At 42.2% G+C, this 21,300-nt stretch overlaps 1 protein-coding gene across 5 annotated transcripts; it reads left to right on the top strand.

Annotated features, from left to right (window-relative positions):
• Positions 1 to 15: 15 nt before the first annotated feature.
• washc2c (WASH complex subunit 2C) lies at positions 16 to 19,326 on the top strand. 5 transcript variants are annotated; one of them, XM_018730218.2, is made up of 31 exons: positions 16 to 168; positions 572 to 718; positions 2,019 to 2,183; positions 2,388 to 2,456; positions 2,641 to 2,814; positions 3,357 to 3,450; positions 5,687 to 5,748; positions 5,979 to 6,032; positions 6,314 to 6,418; positions 6,810 to 6,897; positions 7,032 to 7,088; positions 7,424 to 7,539; positions 8,167 to 8,236; positions 8,831 to 8,890; positions 9,068 to 9,274; positions 9,441 to 9,595; positions 10,514 to 10,624; positions 10,800 to 10,892; positions 11,202 to 11,312; positions 11,484 to 11,591; positions 12,812 to 12,981; positions 13,360 to 13,477; positions 13,818 to 13,994; positions 14,497 to 14,676; positions 14,864 to 14,992; positions 15,119 to 15,217; positions 15,749 to 15,805; positions 16,800 to 17,015; positions 17,153 to 17,620; positions 18,222 to 18,393; positions 18,514 to 19,326. In XM_018730218.2, the coding sequence occupies exons 2-31, from the start codon at positions 572 to 574 to the stop codon at positions 18,639 to 18,641; spliced, it is 3,960 nt and encodes a 1,319-aa protein (XP_018585734.2). In that variant the 5' UTR covers positions 16 to 168; the 3' UTR covers positions 18,642 to 19,326. The 5 variants fall into 5 exon arrangements, with proteins under 5 accessions (XP_018585734.2, XP_018585739.2, XP_018585733.2 ...); XM_018730223.2 differs by having other exon boundaries at positions 9,438 to 9,595; positions 17,153 to 17,542; XM_018730217.2 differs by having other exon boundaries at positions 9,438 to 9,595.
• Positions 19,327 to 21,300: the final 1,974 nt, after the last annotated feature.

Raw genomic sequence — 21,300 nt, 5'->3', positions numbered from 1 at the left:
GTGACTCCTGTCAGCTGATTATCTGCTAAGAGAACATGGCGGAGCTGTCAGACAGTCCCTGAAAAATCCCGAATCTGGGTCTCTTAGCGCACTTACATGCTACCTGTTACTGGTGCATTTCGAAGCAAGTCACAAAGTCGAGAAGGTTTCTGAAGAAAAGCTTTTACGGTGAGAATTAGGACAGGCCTGTTGTTCGGCTTTCGTTTTCTGTCAGTAGTTAGCCTAATTCTGTTCCTCCTAGTAAAACTGCTTTCCCTAAGTTGTTATTCTCCGACGTGAATAAGAATACAGAATGCATGTCTTTTACGTGCAGTTGTCGCATGCTTTTGCGTTGCGTAACTGGGGAGGCGGCGCGCCCCACACTCCCTCTGCCCCGGCTCTGCACGTGCAGCGCCAGACGACTGTCTCGAGTCGAGACCAGCTGATTTTGGTCGCGCTGTTTGGAGGGGGGCGGCGAAACGAATGCGTTGTAGTTTCCTCGCTTTTCAGCGCGTGCAGCTCGGGCGCGAAGCCGGGCTCCTGCGCGCCTTCCCGAGGACCCGGATGCTGAGCGCCGCGTGCTGTCTTACAGATGAGCCGCGCGCCGCCGCCGCCCTCGAGCCTGGCGAACGGCCCCAGCCAGCGCGACCCCGACGGCGAGCAGCTGTGGGAGAGGCCCTGGTCTCCGGACGAGATGCGCAGGAGCAGCGCCACCTGGTCCCTGGCAGCTGACTCTGGTGTAAGAGCCCGGCCCGCCGGCGGCGGTGTTGGCTTCCCTCTGACTGTGTACCCTAGTACTAACCCCTGTCCCCAGATAGAGGTTCCAGGATAGGCTCCGCACCACCGTGACCCTGACAAGGACAGGAGGAGGCTTATAGAAGTGAGTGAGTGAGTGAGTGAGTGAGTAGATAGGTGGGGATGGTGCCACAGCTGGTAGCGTAGTGCTTAGGGTTACTGCCTTTGGACCCAAAAGTTGCACGTTTGATTCCCACCTCCGGCTGTAGTATCCTTGAGCAAGGCACTTACCCTGGATTGCTCCAGTAAAATTGCCCTGCTGTGTAAAAGGGTAAATAATTGTAACCTTAACATTGTAAGTTGCTTTGGAAAAAAGTGTCAGGTAAATGTTTAAAACAAAAAAAAAAAAAAAAAAAACTTCTGTGATCCTGAAGGAAGCTGCACACACAAGTGGTGCGGGAGGACATGGGTTTGATCCCCGCTCAGTTTGTATGGAGTTTGCATGTTCTCCATGTGTCTGCATGGGTTTCCTCCCACACTCCAAATCCATGCTGTTCAGGTTCCCCCACAGTGTGAGCGACAGAGAGAGTGTGTGTGTTCCACTGATGTATGGATGAGTGACCCAGTGTAAGTAGTGTATCTAGCAGTGTAAGTTACCGTGGTGAATAAGGTGTGTGGGCTGATAACACTACATAGAGTTCATTGGAAGTCACTTTGGAGAAAAGCATCTATTGAATAAATAAATATAAGGGCTTCTGTAAATTGAACAGTTTGATCATATTAAAATATTTATTAATTTTGGTCTAACAGAGTAGCTGCCCCTAATATTCCCGCAGTTTAAAAGCTAAGGATGGATAATGTGGCGAAAGATTCCTGTGATCACACAAAACTTGCGCCTAGTAAAATTCCTCTAATGCTATGTGGTTATATTTATTTCCATCATTGCTTTGTCTGTACACAACTTGGGTGAACATGTGACACCCTATAATATGAGTAAAGCCTAATTCTAAAAGAAATTGTGATTGTTACTGAGGAACCCACTAGTACAGAATTTGAGGTTTTTTTTTTTTTTTTGGTGTGTGTATGTGTGGACTTCAGTTTCCTGCCAAAAGGTTGTTTGTTTATTGTACCCTTGGCTATTATTGTCACTTTCTCTAGCTCAACATTTTTCTCCTGTAGATACTGCTATTGTGCCTTGAAGAATCACCATGTGATTGAACCCTTTGAGACAACACGGGAATAATAGCCACATAGCATGGTTACCCTCTCTTGTATTATGGATTGCTTTCCTCTGGTGCCTGCAGTTGTTCCTGTACCTTCAAGATTTCTCTCAGAGGATGCTCTCGAAGACGCACGACATCGAGAAACAGCTGGACGGACTCCTGCGAGACACCAAGGCCACAGACTGCCACCTGCACACGGTCTTCAATGACTTCCTCATGCTCTCTAACACTCAGTTCATTGAAAATGTAAGTCGTGCCACGTTTCCGGGAGGGTTGTACGTACGGTCGACGGCACGCAAGCCGAAGTGGTGTCTTCATTCGTTTAGTCATACAGCTCAGTGGGGACTTTGCAGCATCTGAATTGGTGAATTCCGTCTTACTTGATTCACTTTTTTTATTGTATTTCTGGTACGAGTCCAGATCTTATACTAATTATCATGAATTTCTCAGCGGGTTTATGATGAGGAGGTGGAGGAAGCGATGCCCAAACCTGAAGCTCCAGAGAAGCAACCTGAGCAGGTAAAGTACTTGGCTGGATGCTTCTTCTGAATGCAGCGTGGTTTGACAACATTTACAACACTTGTGTAAGATCTGTGGAGATGGGGAAAATATGAAAAGAATTGATTGTAATTGTTTCTTACAGGAAACCGCCTAGGTTTTCTTGTCCAGACAAACGTGTCCGGGGTTTTTTGTACTCACGCAGGAGAAGACACGAGAGCAGAAAGAAGCTGAGCTGATACCTAAAGTGCAGGAGGCTGTGAACTATGGCTTGAGAGTTTTGGAGTCGGCTTTTGAACAGTTGGACATCAAGGCCGGGAACTCCGATTCGGAGGATGAAGAGGCTATTGGTCGAGTGGAGCCTATTCTGGAGCCCAAGGTACCGTTTCTGAACGATCTTTTGCGCGATTGAACACCCCTGGGAGGCCTTAAGGTATTGACCACATGACATCTTCACCTTTCTGATTGTAGATCTTTAGACTGTAAGATGTGTTGACCAAGCTGGCCGTTGGTTTGGTTCTGGTCCTGATGTAGGAGGCTCCACAGGTGAAATTTGCTACTGAAGCTGTAGGCTATAGGTTGAGCTTTGATCCTGAACTTGCCAATAACAGGGTGCCTTATGTGCCTCACCATAAAATCTGTAGGGCAGGTTCTTATCATAGCCATGAAGACCACAGGGGGTATTGTGTTCCTGGACCTGTAGACTGTATGTGGAATTCTGAATCCACCAGGCCACTGGATCCATTGTGTTTTGAAGAGCTGAAGGAAAGTCTTCACATTGTTTACACAGATTCAGTACCAGAGGCAACCTGATCATGATTACTTGCCGGCACCAGTGATACGAATGTGTTCGTGTGAAACATTCACTTGAATAAGTGTACTTTTTAAAACCTTGTATTTGTATCTCCTTCATGTCCTCAGGATCTGTACCTGGACAGGCCATTGCCTTACCTGATAGGTTCCCAGCTCTTCATGGAGCAAGATAATGTAGGCCTGGGTGATCTCTCAAGTGAAGGTACGGCATCGTTGTTGTCTTTAGAAGATATGCCCTTGTCCTGTGTAACTATATATGTACACAAAATCATTTGCATGCCAAAGCAAATTATTTGACCAAGTATGATTATCATCATATCGGGCCTTTAAAATATTTATTTGAACTACCAGCAGAGCTTTTAATCACCTTCTGAACTGCACCCTGTTGGTTGGTGATCAAATATAATTTCTGGGTTCAATATCCTGGGGACACTGATTGGACAACTGCATCTAGATGGATTAATGGATGAATCATTGTAATCTCCTCATGTTAAAGATAAATAATATAACGGGTCACACACTAAATAATAATGAAAAATATTTTAAAAACCTGTATGCAGCTACTCATGAAATGTATACTTTGATGCCGTGGTATGTGACAAATTGGCTGTACTCTGTAATGTGTCTCCATCCACATCTCTACTGTCGGTGTAGTACACTTTCTGTATTGTTCTCCGGGATGTATGTCGCTTTGGTGAAAGGCGTTTGCTAAATGAATAAATGCACATGTAAATATTAATGCAAAATGAGAAACTGCCAGGTTTTAAAGAAGAACCATCAGTTTTTGTCTCTTGGTGAACTCAAGTTTTCACCGTTCCCAAGTCCGCGTAAATGGCGAAGGTTGATTTTCAGGAAGGGAATCCGGTCGTAAAATCTCCGCTCCGACCACACCTCCAAATGATGTGACGCTTGGCGGTAAAACAGCCACTCCTCGGTTCTCCTGGAAAATGTGCTGTGAATCCGAGTAGTAATAGTAGTATTAGTAGTATTAAATTCACGTTTTCTCTTGCTTGCGTACCTAAAAGACTTTGCAATTAGTCCTTTACTTTCGTAGTCCGTCACGTTGGCCCGGGGACATCATTAGGCCTTGTAGCCTTTGTTGCCATTGCTCTGGTCATGGAGTCCACATTTATTATGCAAAAGCAAACTTCTGTCCTTCCATCAACTCTTGACTGCATGAAAGCCTGGATGCGAAATGGTTTTTATGTTAAGTGGAGATTGACCTGCTGCTTTTTGCCGAAACTGTCCTGCATTTTGGCAAAAGGTGTTAATAGATTAGTGCACTATTCTCTGGTCAAGTATTTGGGTTTCACCGGTGATGCAAAGTTGAGAGTAGTGTTGAGCTGCCGCCTTGTAGTCGAAGGACTCAGGTTCGAATCCCACTTCCTGCTGATGCATCCTTGAGCAAGAAACTTTCCCTAGATTCCTCCAGTAAGAATTTCCCAACTGAATAAATGGGGAAAATTATTGTAAATCGTTTACATTGTAAATTGCTGTGGAGAAGTGTGTCAGGGCGGCATGGTGTCACAGCGAGTAGTGCTGCTGTGTTTCATAGCACCTGGGTGGTGCAACAGAACGTGGGTTCGATCCCCACTCAGCCCGTGTGGAGTTTGCATGTTCTCCCTGTGTCTGTGTGGGTCTCCTCCGGGTGCTCTGGTTTCCGTCCACACTCCAAAGACATGCTGTTCATGACGTGTGTGAGTGATAGTGTGTGTGTTCCACTGATGTATGGATGAGTGACCCAGTATAAGTAGTGTATCTAGCAGTGTAAGTTACCGCGGTGAATAAGGTGTGTGGGCTGGTAACACTACATAGAGTTCATTGGAAGCCGCTTTGGAGAAAAGTGTCTGCTAAATAAATAAATGTAGGTAAATATTAATTTAAAGAAGCGGCTCATTCAACTATGAAACACCTCTGTTCTCAGATATTCCCCCAAATGAGTTCATTGCCTAGAGTCTGTTTTTGCTGCATCTTGCTTTGATTATTGTAATGTTTGTGGAATCAGTGATGGTATATTTGCCACATTCTGCTGTAGAAGGTTTGTTCTGAACTCTGGCAATATATCAAAATTACCTGGCTTCCTGGCTGCCTTTTAAATAAACCGCTGTATATAAAACTCCCTTGCTGACCTCTAATGCTCTTGGTTTACTTGCCCGGGTCAAAAATGTTTTTAATTCTCCTTGTCAGCAGTCATAGTTGGGGTCATCAGGCTTTCATTATTGCACAGCTTGTGGAAATCCCTCCCTACACACATCTGTGATTTTATGGACCTAAAATGCTGTATTTTCCACACATCTTTTTTCTTTCTTGTAATTTATTTTTCCATCATTTGTTTTAAATTATTATTATTTACATGGTTTCAGTTATTTTAAGACAGTGAGTGATTTGAAACTTGCTTTTAACTGAAACAATTTTATTTTCACATTTTCTCCTTGCAGAAATGTCTATTGATAGTGAGCGGGACAGTGTCATAGACAGTGAGGAGGATAAAGATGGAGAGGTCGGTATTTTAGCCCCCTGCACTGGTTATGAAATTTTTGTGCTTATTCAATGTTGGGACATACATTCGATTCAGAGCTCACATGCTTTCCCAGTGAAAATATAGGTTTTTATGTTTTTTTTTTTTTTTTTTTTCCCCCCCCGTTTTCCATGTTTTAGTATAAAGATATTTAGAGTTTAGCCTGAACAATGGTAAAGACACCTGTCTTTTTACCACCTGTTTTTACACAGCAGTCAGATGAAGATTTTGATCAGGATGATACAGGACAGGGCAGCTTCACCAAAGTAAGTTAACAACATTATTTCTGTATTGCAGCTCATCTCCCAAGGTACTTGTTGATTGGGGGGTGTGTGTGTGTGTGTGTGTGTGTGTGTGTGTGTGTGTGTGTGTGTGTGTGTGTGTGTGTGTGTGTGTGTGTGTGTGTGTGTGTGTGTGTGTGTGGTGGCTCAATACAGCCTGGTATGTCTTGCCTGTCTAGGTCTGAATGAAGGCTGATTTATTTTCTTCTTGGCGCTGGATAATGTTGATGGAAATCAAAGATCATACTGTTATTTTCTCACTTTAGCCAAAGTCATCTTTGAGTGACGAAGAGGAAGTTGTGGACGATGAAGATGAAGATTCTGACATATTTGGTGAATCGGACAAGGAGGGTGATGAAGAAGGCAAAAAGGTAACCATCCTGAAGCAAACTGACTTACCTTTGGGTGTGTGACGTGTGTGGAGCTTCTGTTGGGTCACTGAATGGGCCTCCAACTGTATTGTGCAGTGACCAGGAGCAGCCGTGTGACCTTAAAGATGCAGAGAAACACAACATCACATCAGCAAGAGTTTCTGTTCATCTAATTAATTGTGTGATGTTGCAGAGTCCTCTGCGTATCATGGTGTCAATACCAGCACCAAATTGGTGGGATTGGTTTGAAGTTGTTTTGCAATGTATTACCATGTTTTCCCATTTACTGTAATCTCTGACACATTGGTGGTGGGAGTACATTCCTGAAGCAGTTCTTGAGCACATGCATTAGTGGAGGTATTTATCTCTGTTTTTGCTCTGTCTTTGGCAGCTCTCCACAGGCTCAGCTTCCTTCGCAGATGAACTCGCGGCGCGTATCAGAGGAGAAACCCCAAGCAAGCCTGAGGGCGAGCGCTCTGGTAAGGCTGTGCGGCACTTGCAGCGTACGTGCCTGAGTGTTGTCGTTGTCCGCAGATACTCACAGCTGGGGCCATTCGTTTCTCACTCTCAAACATGCATGATTATTCTTTTTGCTTGTGTCATTTCTCTGAAGTGCCACCATCCATCGCATCAAAGAAGAAGAGTAAAGTAAAGAAAGATTTGAAGGCTGGTAAGACCCAGGGTGTGGACAACTTTGAGGCCTAATTAGAAGGCCTAACGTCCTTCTCAGCCATGACTTTTGGAGCGAGAACTCAGTTGTAATGAGGGACTGTCAAAGTGAGACATGGTGCAGAAAGAACTGATTTAGTTCTAAGAGCAAAACATGTTGAGGTGGTATTGAGGACATAGCTCCATGTAATACATGTACCTCCATTCCATTCCACATTAATTACTAGCAACATCATAACTATTCAGAATATAAAGCGTAGCTTGATACTGTCTGTGCGCTTCACCCATTATTAAGAGTCAAAAGACCTAATTTGCTGCTTTATCCCCTGGTGACAGAGGAAAAAGAGGAGATTTTCCAGCCCCCTCCCATGGAAGATGCTGAACACTCCCCGTTCGGCAGCAAGGGAGGACTCTTCAGCGGGGGGAGGGGCTTGTTTGATGATGACGATGAGGTAAGAGCGGACTGCCTTGTTTTTCAACACGTTGAGAAATGGTCGTGTCAGCGTGGACGCACGCGAGGCTCGTCCCAGTCCCTCTTTAATGGAAAGGTTTATTCAAACATACAAATGTGCATTGACGTACGTACATACGTACAGTCACTACCCGAGCCCAGCTGGAAAACTGAAACATAACCTGACTTTGAAATGTTTGACCTTGCTTCTCTTTCATTTTGCTTTATGAAATGTTATGCAAATAATTCGTTATTTTGAGTATTACACCAGTTGAAGTTGCAGTAATAAATATATATATGCTTTATTGGGGCATACAATACAGTGATTAAATGTGAAACATCCATATATTGATTTAGCAAACACTTTTCTCCAAAACAACTTACAATGTTAGGTTTATATACTAAGCTGTTTATAATAACCTGCTTTGCTGGGTAAGATTTACCAGAGCAGTTCAGGGTAAGTAGTACCTTGCTCAGTGGTACTGCAACACCAGTAGGGATTTGATTGCAAGGCAGTGGCTGTAACCATTATGCTACATTGTTTTCTGCAGTTTTTAATCCTCTGTGTAAACCTGAATATTAGACTAAATGCGGTAAAATGTGCATTATTTGGCTGTTTATTCCATAGGGTGATCTCTTCTCTGAGGCACCCAAACAGGAGGCAGAAGAGAGCAGTAGCAGAGCGCTAGCTGACGACGGTAAGTACAAGAGCAGGCGATTTGTTTTCTTTCTGTTTCATTTTAATGGACGTTAGTGTCCACTGTGGTGGGTCTTACAGCGGAAACGGATACAAGTGTCACTTTAAGTATCAGAATAAATCAGTAGCAGTGTATTGATACACAAGATAACGCGTTTCAGCCGATGTAGAGTATTTAGAATGTGTCTGTTTAAACAAAAAAAATTGCAGATATTTCTGTAGACCCAGAAATTGCAAATTGTTTTTATGTAACATTTTATAGAACTTTTTTATGTTTTAATTTCTGTTCCAATGTTTTTTTTTGGAGTGTGCAGATTCAATTTAATTGTGTAAGTCATTATCACACTTCCAGACTACTGGGGTCAGGGTTTTTTTGTCGAACGCATAGCAGAATTCAAATAACGTTACATCACATGTGTTTTTTATATTTATTGCAAGGATGTGCAGCCTCTGGGTTTGTGTGTGATCTCATTCTTGATGTGTATCCCTCAGGCTCCTAACTCAGTTCCCTTCATGGCTGCATAGTACATAAGTCACGTGTTATATAACCTGGAAATCATCTATGTTGGTTCCATATTCTTTTTTTTCTCCCCAGAAACTGTTCTGTCTAAACCCAATAAGAAGATACCTGCTGGTGCGGTTTCTATATTCCCAGGTAAGAAGCAACTGCTACTAGTATGGTGCTTTTCCTTCTGCGTTTTATGCGACATATTAAATTGTTTTCGGTGGTTTGTTTCAGTGAACTTTTACGAGAAGTGCTCTGGGGAACAATTTTTAAAAGGACACTAAAGTGATGTCGTCATATTAATTTTAACTTGCTTTCTTTCCCTAGGAAACAGCTTGTTTGGCTCCCCTCAGGGTTCAGACTCCTCAGAGAGCAGAGAAAGCAGGTGTTCTGCCCAACAGAATCCTCCTACCCAACAGAAGGCCCAGACCGGACCCAAATCAACCCCTGGGAGTGGGTTGTTCGATGATGAGGATGAGGATGACGATGACGATGACTTCTTCAGTGGCAATGCTTTCAAAAAGTCCAGCTCTGGTATATTTTAAATACACAAACAATTGCAGTGCACATCACTGATATGTTTACTACCTGAAGTCGGAGAGTAAACATCCCTGAAACGATATCAGTAACTCTGGTAGTCTGGAACAGTGTTCATTTGTAGACAGAGCAATAAACACTGTGATTCCTCCTTGTTCAGCAGCACTGGAGAAACACAAGCAGAAGAAGGTGTTGGATCTTTTTGGAGCAGGTGAAGACGATGAGGAAGGAGACATTTTCAGTGAAAACTTTAACTCGGCCCCATCAGGGCACAGCAAGAAGCCAGAGGAGGATGTGATTCAGGTGCCTCAAAAAAAGGTACACATGGAGGTGAAAGTTTCTGTAGGGTGACATAGTGTCATAGGAACCTTGTCAGGAACATTTATGGAGTCCCTGGATCCACTAGAAGGATTACCTTGTGTAAAGGCTGTACTCCTTTGGGTGCAGGTTCTAGTGCTTGTAGAATCTGGAACTTTAAGTGTGAACTGTAGTTCTGGGTTTGTATGTTTTTATTAACACTAAATACAAGACTCACATTATTATGGTGTGAAATTTCAGACCTGTAAGTGTAGAAGGTTGAGTTTTGGATAAAGGTTCCATCACTTTAATGTGGATACACTCTTGTACTGTGTTGGTGCCATGGGGCATAAGCTACTTCATAGTAGGTGTTGGCGGCAACGGCGGCAGTGTTGTTCTTGTTAAGTGCTGTCATGACGATGTCAACTCTTGGCAACCAGACAAATGGAGTACTTCCAGGATGTCGTTTCTTCCCCTTGTACCTTAAAGTTTGAAAGGGCTGCGTCCATAGTTATTTTAATTTAGTCCTTCCATCTGGATGCTGGTTGTCCTCCTCTTCTCCTTCAACTTTTCCAGCCATTACCAACTTTTTGAGAGAATCCAGTGTTCATGATATGTCTAGAATATGAGAAATTGGTTAGTACCTTCACTGATTTTTCTTTTTTTTTTTTTTTTTTTGTGGCATTCCCATCAATTACAGTGATGTTTTTTCTTGGCAATGATTTCAATGCAGACCTTATGTCGTTGTGTTGTTAGTTATTTTTCATAGCTCATTAGTCAGTGCTGGTCTCTTCATTCTTTTATTGAGTGTTCTTGCCTAATGTCTTGGGTGTTTTGTATATTCAGACACAAGCATAATGAGTGTAGGCTTCAGTTTTGCAGGTGTAAGATGGCCAGGTTGCTGGTCATCACTAACCTTGCTGTGCTGCAACTGCCCAGCTCCCTGCGGGTGCCACATCCATGTTTAGCCCTGGGACCACCAGCTTGCTGCAGGATGCAGTGAGAAGACGTCAACCTTCCATTGGTGATGAATCCCAAAAGCCCAGGGAGGTACTGGACCTCTATATCCTTCCCCATCGTCCTATTTTCCATCTTCAGACTCCACTGCACTATTTAATCAGTCTTGCCTCTTTGGTGTGGTATGTGAGCCTCTTTTTTTTTTTTTTTTTTTTTTTTTTTTTTTTTTTCTTCTTCTTCTTCTTCTTTCTTCCCCCCCTCTTTGCAGGACATCACTCCTGTAAATAGTGCTAAAACACCAGCAAAGGCTGTAGATAAGCCCCAGGTCAGGGGGTTGTTCTCCGATGATGAAGACTCCCAGGTGGGGAACAGCAGGCTTTTCACAGATCTGTAAAAATGTAGAACATTTTTGGAAGTTTATTCACTGCCAGAATTTTCCTGTTATTCTCTGTCACTTGACATGCTGATACATTGAAAAGTCACATTTTGCACCCTTTTCGCTTTTCAAAGTTGCTTAGGGATCAATTAGAAACCGAGTATTCACTTTCTCAGTTTCTTCAGTAAGAAACTCAGTCTGTTTTTTAGAATATATGAGAGTGGACTCCATAGTATTCCATAAGGTTTAGGCAGTTTATAACTGTTAATTCCTGACTTTGTTTAACCTTTACAGATCTTTCCATCCCCCACTAAGAGTCCGCCAAAACCGGATCCTTCACCTCAGATTAAACCAAGCAAAGCCAGCAAAGCACCCCTGTCTTTATTTGATGACGAGGAAGAACAGGTGAGCACTTTGAGAGCTGCAAGTCTTTTCGAACTCTCTGGAAGACAGGAATACGCCATGTAGAAAAAACATGTACAGAAGACTGTGTTTGTATTCACTGAATATTGTGGTGTGTGTGGTGTTTTTTTTTTTTTTTTTTTTTTTTTTGCTCCCCTCATTTTTCCCCATCAGGATCTTTTTGCTTCTGCACCTGTGAATGTCAAAACAAGCCAAGCCAAAAATGACACGTTACAAAAATCTAACAAGGTCACCTCTAGCAGCCTCTTCAGTGATGATGAGGTAGGTTGGATTCACTCTTGCCCATACTTCTCACGGTGCCCCATGGTGACACATGTTGCAGGCTGTGGCCCCTCACTGCCCCAATTGCTACTTTTTGAAATGTCCTCTTGCACAGGTGACGTCCTGCTGTGCTTTTTCCCGGTAGAGCACTGTGAATCCATGTATCCTCTTGCTACTGTTGCCATGTTGAAGGGATAAGACGGTTGTCTTTCTTTTCTTTTCTTTACACATCTCCTTTACTTTTCTATTTTTAGTGTGAAGTGATTTGATACTGCAGACAGTTTATAAATCAGTCATTGGCATTTTAATTATTTCCCCTTTTTCATTAAATAAGCAAATTTCCACAATGACCTGACATGGACTTAGATTTTTTTGTGCAGTTAACCAATTTTAGTCTCTCCGTTGAAATATGTGAAGTTGTTTTTTGTTGTCTCTTTTGTTTTTGGACAAAGTTCCAAGAATGGCACCTTTTTTTGCCACTACAAAGTTTTCAATACCTTCTTAATTATGTCCTATCAATGTACATGACAGGCAGGATGAAGAAATCTCCTTTTACTTCATTATATAAATTAACACTGTATAACACAGAATAGGACTCACTGTAGTACTTTTTGTAATATAAAATGTACAGTTAACAGTAGCTAAACTTCTGAAAATGACTCTGTCCTCAGTTGTAATAAATGTCATAATTAGCTCAACACTCATCCCCCATATTTTATACTTTTTTTTCCCTATACCTTTCCTGCTGGTGATGGTGCTTTCAGTCTAAAATTGTTGCACATCGATAATATACTTCCTAGATTTCAAAACTAACAAAGCACAAAATACTGAACTTTGCCTAGAATGCATTGCAAGAATTGTCTAAACCAGAGTGTGATTATAAGGTGTAAACTCTAGACTATGAATTTGAATTGTGTTGGGGGGGGGGGGGGCACAGACTGTTTTATGCATATTGTAGTGAACAAATGGGTGGCATGGTGGTGCAGTGGGTGCATTAGTGGCTTGCATATTGAATATTGCATTGGTGACTATTGTCAGTGTGTGCATTTATGTGAATGTTTACAGAGTAAAGAGAAATAAGGGACATGATACTAAAAAGGCATTTCATTTAGATTGTTGATGCTTAGATTAGGAGTTTACAAGATGAATCCAAGAAAGGAAATAAACCAAAAAGTGTCCTAGTTTTGCCTTTGTATTCATTCCTTGTTTGTCTGTGCCAGGATCAGTGGATGAGCTCTGTACCTGAAGTAGAAAAACCGGTAGCAAAGACCACAGGAACCACCAGCTCCCTTTCCAAGCAGCCTGCTGTCAAGGCAGCACAAAAAAACAGCCTTTTCGATGATGATGAAGATGATGACAGTGACCTCTTTGCTGCCACAAAGGAATCCAGGTACTATTGCAATTCAGGGTTATTTTGTGGCTTTAAATATGATTCTAAGGATATAATATTGCTCATTCTACAGGAAGTCGGTGGCTCCTTTTGATTCCTTTCAGTATTCCTTAGGTACCGAGCCGTAAGATATTATGTAGAGTGCAATTTGTGGACTGATAGAGAAAAGCTGTCAGAAAATAAGGTGTTCCAGTTAGGTACTGCAAGGTAGTTACCCTAAAAATTGCTTCAGTAAAATTACCTGGCTGTATAAATGGGTGAATATTATAAGTACCTTAACACTTAAGTTGGTTTGGAGAAGAGTGTCAGCTAACTGAATAAATGTAAATGTAGAATCCTTTCATCGTTCTTTAACGTTGCCATATTTGGGTGCTACAGCAAGAAGAAGGCTCAGCGAGTGTCCCTACTGTTTGAGGAGGAAGATGAGACTGATGAAGACAAGGGGTCACTCTTCAGTTTCAAGTCATCATCCAGCAAACCTATACTTGTTGAGAAAGTAAGCTTTTTTTTTTTGGTCCCAGCAGTTTTAACAGTAATTAATCTCCAACACATTATTATAATATGGATTTGGTCATTTTCTGTGTTCGAATACTTTAAGGTTTCATGCATCACCTGCCTATTCAAATGTATCATTTTGTAGGTCTCTGATTATCCCAGGGTTGTTAACACGCAGGCAGTGTTTGATCTGCTCAGGTGTAATAATTCATTGTGAGAATTGTTGAAAGAAGAGTTTAGTTTTGAATGTGAATGGGTGTGAGCAGCCCTGGCCTTCAGCTGAGCTCTTTGTCTTCCTATTCAAGTCCTGCCTCAGATGGTTGTATGTGTTCCTCTTTCAGGCCCCCTCTATACTTGACAGCCAGACCAAGGTCACACCAGGCCCTGTAAAGGAGGAGGCTAAAGAGGCCACAAAGCAGTCCCCGAGTGACAATGGCAAGGCCCGGGGTCACCCAGCTGGAGCTGTCAGCTTATTTGGTGGGATAGATGTGCTGGGAGATCAACAGACTGTTGCCAAGGTTTGTCTGATGTTCTTTCATTATTACATGAATGTAGGTATTCTGCGAATAATACAATTTGTCCTCAACTAGTGGTGTTAGTTTACCATTATTTCAATTGCAATGTTTAATGAACAAGGGGGGTGCGGTGGCACAATGGGTGTGGCGCAACCGGGGCCTGCTGTGTGGCGAGTCTGGGGTTCGAGTCCTGCATAGGGTGCCATGCAGTGGACTGGCATCCCCTCTGGGGTGTGTTCCTTGCCCCCCTGTGTTGCTGGGTTAGGCTCCGGTTCAATGCAACCCTGCTTGGGACAAGTGGTTGTAGACTGTGCGTGCGCGTGTCTTTAATGAACATTAGACTTAAGTGCAAAGTCAGTTTGAGCAAAAATGGACATACATGGAGACGCTCATGACAACGATTGATAACCTCTGCCGTAAGTAGTCGTGAGTGTGGTAGGAGCCCTCTGTGGTGGGGCCAGATGGTCAGTGTGTTTGTGTTTATGGTGGAACTGTCAATCTGCAGGTCAACAGTACCCTGGGGAACACTGACCAGGTTGATGCTCCACCACCGATGGAGGAAGGTCCCAAACCCAAGAAGACGGTTTTGAGCCTGTTTGATGATGATGAAGAGGATGATGATGAACACGAAGAAACTGCGCATACAGCTACACCCCCCAAGACATTACCTAAAAAAACACAGAAGGTTGGCTTTTAGTATTGAATCTGATAACATCATTTCTTACTTACTGTGACTATTACACATGAAAGAAGGCCTCCATTGACATGAGACTGTACAGTGCAAGTGCATGGTTACATGTTTGATATTATAGTTTATATGTGGGGAATGTAGAATTTCATATCATAACACCCCACTGGGATTTTGTTCTCAGCCTCAGGAGCAGTGGCCCAGCACTACCAGCACCAGGGTGTTCCAGGATGAGGAGCTGCTCTTTAGCCAGACACAGCAGAAGGACAACGACCCAGATGTGGACCTCTTTGCCCCACCGCGAAAATCTGTCGTACGTTTGTCTGACTTGTGATGCTTCTAAATGTGTGTTACACTGGTCACTGAAATGGTGACCTGCTGTTTTCTGGTGTTCATTACCAGGCATGGTGCTAAAACACGATTGCTGTCTCACTTGCAGAGCCCCAAGGGCAGCTCTGCTAGACCAGCAGCCACCTCACTGTTCGGGGAGGATGATGAGGATGACTCCATTATCACTGCCAGGCCAAAAGTAGTTCAGGTGAGGCTTTCTTCCTGTGGACAAGGCCATCACACTCTGCAGTCTGAAGGAATTTTTGTGTGCGTGCGTGCGTGCGTGCGTGCGTGCGTGCGTGCGTGCGTGCGCATATATATAGATATAATTTTTTTTTTTTTTTTTTTCTTTTCTTTTCAGCTACCAAGAGTCACAAATTCTTCACTTCTCAGAAGTGTTGGGTTTTTAACCAAAAATGTGTATCTTTTAGGCAAATGGGAGTCAAGCAAAAATTCAAACTTCTTATTCATTTTGGTGGTAATCAGTCTTACTGTTTAAGAGACACAGAGTATTTTTAAGATGCATGGATGAAATTCAAAATGGCAAAAAATCGGATATGGGGGAAATGAGTATGACCTTGTGGGATTTTTTTAAAATCTGATGTCAAGATATCTACCAGTAGGATAAATTTGCCTCTAAGCCATGCAGGTCAGGAGTTGGGACCAAAAATGTACCCTACTTAATAATTTTATTTTGATGCAGTGAACTGAATGTGACTTATTTTATCCAATTGTACAGAAACCTGCTGTCGTCATAAAATCAAAAGAGCCCTCTTCACGGATTGGAAAGCTTCAAGTAAATTTTACTTTGCTCCTAAATCCTTAATCTTGTTCCTTATCAGTCTGTAGGCTTCTTTTCCCACCTGCCTGTTTCTACAGATCTGAACATCATTTATATCAAAAGACAACTTCATCAGTCGGTCACAAAAATTTAGAATGAAATGTACATTCTACTCAGTGCAATAGTGTGCAGGCTGCTGCTGCTGCCTCTTGACAACGCTCACCTCTTGATGCTTGAGCCTGTTTTTCTTTATTCCTGCTGATCTTTTGGCTGAACTCCCTCGAAATCTCACATGTAAATCAGGTCAGAGTGAAAGTTGTTAAATGTGAAATACTGGATCTCAAAGATGAATGAATTTTGTAATTCATGGATTGTGTGTGATTACAGAGCACTTGAGGGGAAACACTGTACTCTTCCAAAATGTCAGTCCCTAGTCTTGTTTCCCATACTTTTATTCCAGATAAATAGTTTTCTTGTTCAACTTTTTAACTGAATAACCTGCCCAAGCCAACAAAAGTTAAATATAACATTATTTCTGGACTGGTTGAGTTTTCAGTTTTTTTTTTTTTTTTTTTTTTTTTAAAAATGAAAGTGCCATTATTAAGCATCCTGGAAATCTGTTCCAGGCATATTTTTTGCTAATAAATTAATTAATTTGTTGAACTTTATAACATAGTGATTATCAGTTAGGAAAGTCTGTATTAAAAAAAAAAAAATTATTGTAATTCATGGCCTAGAAACTTGTCCTTTTTGGACAAACATGGATTTGTTCACTGTGTCACCACGGAAAGAATGCACATACTTTGACTAATACAAATTTCACAAGTCCTCTACTGCATGCTTTTAGTTTAAACATGAATCATGCTATTCGTTGTTAGTCAAGGCTAATGAATTATAAATTCACTATAAACAAAAAGCATAGATGAGAAGGGTTTTAAAGACAAGGACTGAGGACCAGTGCTACGAATGCTGACTGTTGGTACTGACCCGTTGCATGTGCCTCATGCAGGTGAACCTCGCTATTGATCCCTCCAGCCTCCTTCCCGGGGCAGTTCCACGGATTCCTGGGACTGCCAGCGCGCTACCCCACCCTTCTGAGAAACCCCTGTCCCCAACAGAATCTTTCCCCAGCCTTAGCAGCAGCTCTGCCTCTGGGAGCACATGGGAGGGGGGGGTAAGCTTTGATATCCCTGCCCAAGTCACCACATTACAGAGTGCCAACAAGGTGGGTACCTAGCCTGAGTCTGTCCTGTACAGCCTGCCCAGTTTTAGGTGGCTTTTCTATACACAGGATCCTCTTGCACTGGACACCCACCCTGTGACAGTGAAACATGTGCCACTGTGAAACTGACTTCTCTACAGAGCCGACCCAAAGGAGCAGGGCACCGGCGACCCCAGACCAGGGCTGCCAGGCTGGCAGCTCAGCAGTCAGATGCCAGCCAGGTCTTCGACCCGTCTCCACCTCCTGCTGTGCACGTTCCTGCCAAGGTGTCAGAGTTGGTGCTACCCACACATGTGGAAAGGGTACCTGCTGCCACAGAGGACACTTTCAAGACAGATAATCTGTATACCACTGTCGCCAAGACGACGCCCAAGAGCAGGACTTTGGAGCAAACGCCAAGGGCTGCGTCTCTCTTCGACAGCCATGGAGGTGACCGTGGGAAGAAGCTCTTCCAAGATGTCAAGCAGACACCTGTAAAGAGGAGCACGGCTGTGCCATTCCTGGATGATGAAGAGGAAGACTTTGTTGCGGTGAGGAAGGACACGGATGTGCAGGTTACAAAAGAAACTAAGACAAAAGCTGAGTCTCCAGAGCACGACATTTTTCAGGTAATGCATGCAATATGTCTGGAAGTTCAACGATGTGGACAATTCCAGTACTGAGTTGGAGACATAATTTGAGACCTTCCACTGGTGCAGGGAATGAAGCATGAAATCTGCCATGCTTGGTATATAAAAACCCTCTGAATTTATCAGTTAGAGGCAAAAAAACCCATTTGCTAGAATAACGTTATTTAATCGCTGTTTTGACTAATGGGTGTAACAGAAATGCATCAAGAACTTCCATCAACTCAGATTTTTTTTTGTGAAATCCATAGAAATCAGTTTCAAAAATACTTTGCAGAGAGCCACTTTCCACAAGTCTGATGTTGAAATAGAAGTGCATGTACCCTCTGTTTTCGTGACATGTTGTAAATACCAGTTTGTGCTTCTCTTGCTTTTCACCCTTATGCCATCTTCTGTTTTCTTTTTGTTGAGTAGTGATTTTTCAAAAATTACACAATGCAGTAACTTAAAACGATACCATTTTTTCATATCATAATCCCATTGAAAAAATACTTTCTTTACCAACATAGTGTGGCCAACTACAGATCTAATGTGTTATTTGACTGTAAGGATCCATCATCGCTAAATATGTATTGCCTGGTAGGATGAAGTGGACCGAAAGAAAGCTCCCAAGAAGGCGAAAGAACGTACCCTGGATGCTGGTTTGTTTGATGATGATATTGACATCTTTGCTGACTTGACAGCTACAACAGCTCCCGTAGAAAAGAAGTCAAAAAAGAAAGTGGAAACAAAGTCTATATTTGATGACGATATGGGTAAGTCTCATCACATAAAATGCAACTGTATGTCATACTTCTAAATTGGGACAATGAGGTGAAACTTTAATTATAAGCTTCCCAGGGCTGAATTCACACATTTTCTCTTTCTCCCCGAAGATGACATCTTTTCATCAGGCCCCTCAAAGCCAGTGACCAAACAGGCGAAATCAAAAAGAAGCGCTCCAGCCCAAGAGCCCAGCAGCAGCTTGTTTGACGATCCCTTAAATGCTTTGGGTGGAAAGTAAAGTATTTCGGAGGCCAGACCTACAATACTGTGCAGAGAAACTTGCAGTTTGAAGTAACCAAAAGGGTATAGTACTATCCATAGACTGTTCATAAATTTCAGTTGTTAAATTCTGAAAAGAAATTTAAATATGTGTATGTATACACTTTAATAGTACACCACCTAACTGCTACTGACATTTTCAGACTTATAGATGTTTTCCATACTGAATAACAATTATTAATAACTTGCATACAGTTTCCATTTGATTTCATTTCTGTAGTTCTCTGAGTATGTATTTATCCAAGATAATAAATTACTTGCTAATAAATGCTGGGTGAAACATTTATAGTTCATCAAATACAGTGGAATTTGATGTTGATTCCTGCATCAGGATGTAATTTCATAGAACTACGGTCAGACTAGTGAATTGCATTTTGCAGTTTAATTTTTGTTCAGTAGTGTGTTTATAAAACGTTTCCTATAATGTACAAACTCAATTTAAAAATGTATAAAGTCCATTTTCAAAAACAGGATGTGCTGTATGCAACCTATGATATGCAATATGCATAAACTTTTAAATGTAGTAGAATTACTACTTGTAGAATAGTGCTGCTTCTGAGCATGTGGACCCAAAATGTAGTTCTGTAAATGTAAGTTTGTTTAATCAAAAGTCCTTTTTTTCCCCCAAAGGAAAGCACCCCCCCCCCCCCCCCCCCCATAACTTCTAACGGTTGTTCAAAAGACTTGATGCATGTTAATGATTAAAAGAAAATTTCATTTTAAAAAGTTAACCTGTGCATAGGCAAACATAAGTAAACTCCAAGTCCAATAGAGAACTGCATTAGGGGATTGCATACTTTCAAGCAACACTGTACATTAAACAGTGTACTTTTTCAAAATACTGTGTTTGTGTTGTTTCTAAGGACTGGAGGATAATGCCCCAAGAAATGTAATACAACACAACTGTCTCCTAGAGGCTGAAATATTACATCTCTGCACTGAAGTAATTTCAGTAACATCTCACTTGTTGGAGATGAACATTCATAAGGTAATCGAAGAAATCTGGGAAACCTGAAAACTTATTACCCGCCTCTCAATGGAAAGCCGCCTAGCAAATGGAAGCTATCGTCGCTGTCATACAATTTCTGAATCTTCAGCGACAAGGATTGTTGGCTGAGCTAACCAGGTAGTTACTTTTGATAACTGGAATTTACTGCTCCTGCTATTCGTGAAGGTTGAGAACCAAAAACAAAGCAACTCTTTCCCAATGACCAGAGACAAGTCTCTCCATTCGGTAACCAACCGTCATTGTGCGATAGTTTTATCAAGCTATTCTGAGATGATCTTCATGTGAGGGCAAGGCTTTGAACACGTCGTGAGAAGACTGGACTCTCATACAGGCAGTTCCCGGATTACGAACGAGTTCTGTTTCTAAGTCTCTTTTAAGTTGGATTTTGACGCAAGTCGGAACAGTTAGGTATGGTGGGTATCTAACATCAGTTTGTCAGATGTTTGTCTTAGTATATTGTGTACCTCTATGCATAAAAAAATTAAAGAAATACTTCTAGATACACTAAAACATCTTTAACATAATACAGTAGTAATACAATGTAATAATGACAAATGTAGCTACAGTATTTATAATAAAGAGACATATAAAGAGATAGTTACTACTGTCATGATGAACACAGGACGTCGGATCTAAGCGCAGGATCATTTATTCAGAATCAAAGGACTAGACTTGTTCTCATGCTCTGGGACGGGTGAATGGTCGGTTGGTCGATCGGCAAACTGAACAGAGGCGAGGATTTGAAATTGTGATCGAGGGACAAGGCGGGTGGTCAATGTCAAAGAGACGTGGAACAGGACGGGATCGATGAAGGACAGGACTTGGAAGAGCAAGGTGAGGTAAGTTTTAGAATGCAGAGGGGGACAGTTGTGTGGACTCAGATTGTGCAACTGGGAAGAGGCTGAGAAATGTCTTTTATAACCAAGTGCTCTCTTAGAGAGTGTGAATGCCATGTGCAAAAAGTTAAACTGTTTGCTTTTCCAATGTTTGTTGGCGTTTCACCTTTTGCTTTATTATTTCCACTTTAGTTTTAATCATGACTTTTCCTGTTCTTTGATGCATCACATTTACGCTTTGGTGCCATGGTTCTTATGCCTTCCACCCCTCTTGGGGCATAGGCTGCCAACAAAGGGGCTCCAGGTGTCCCTAAGAGCTGAGATGTCATGAAGTTTCTTTGTTGGCGTTTCTGCAGCTGGCAAGGTTTTTACGGTGTGGAGTAGCTATCCCCATTCCCAGCCCTCCTCCTTTCTCAGCTGGGCTTGGGACCATCTATTGTGGAGTTGGTGTCATAGCTAGGAGGGTAAAAACAAAAAATTAAAGCCAAATACAGTAACACACAAGACATTAACAGCAACGTGGTCCGACTGAAAAGAAGGAAGTCCTTGTCATACCTTGGGCTCACGAACCGCTGTAGACGCACAATGTTTTGATGCGCGTCGCAAAGTAACGACGTTTGTTTTTATGAACCCTTCGTATGTCACTTGATTTTTCAATATATGAGGCTTTACGGGAGTGGTTAGTAACTACAGGGTGTACGTAACTTGAACGTTCATAACCCGGGAACTGCCTGTATTTACATTTACTCGTTGAACAGATGTACGACTAAGAC

This window comes from Scleropages formosus, chromosome 21, assembly GCF_900964775.1.
Source record: "Scleropages formosus chromosome 21, fSclFor1.1, whole genome shotgun sequence".
NCBI lineage: Eukaryota > Metazoa > Chordata > Actinopteri > Osteoglossiformes > Osteoglossidae > Scleropages > Scleropages formosus.
Note: the sequence above shows the minus strand (reverse complement) of the source record. Positions and strands in the feature narration are given on the sequence as shown.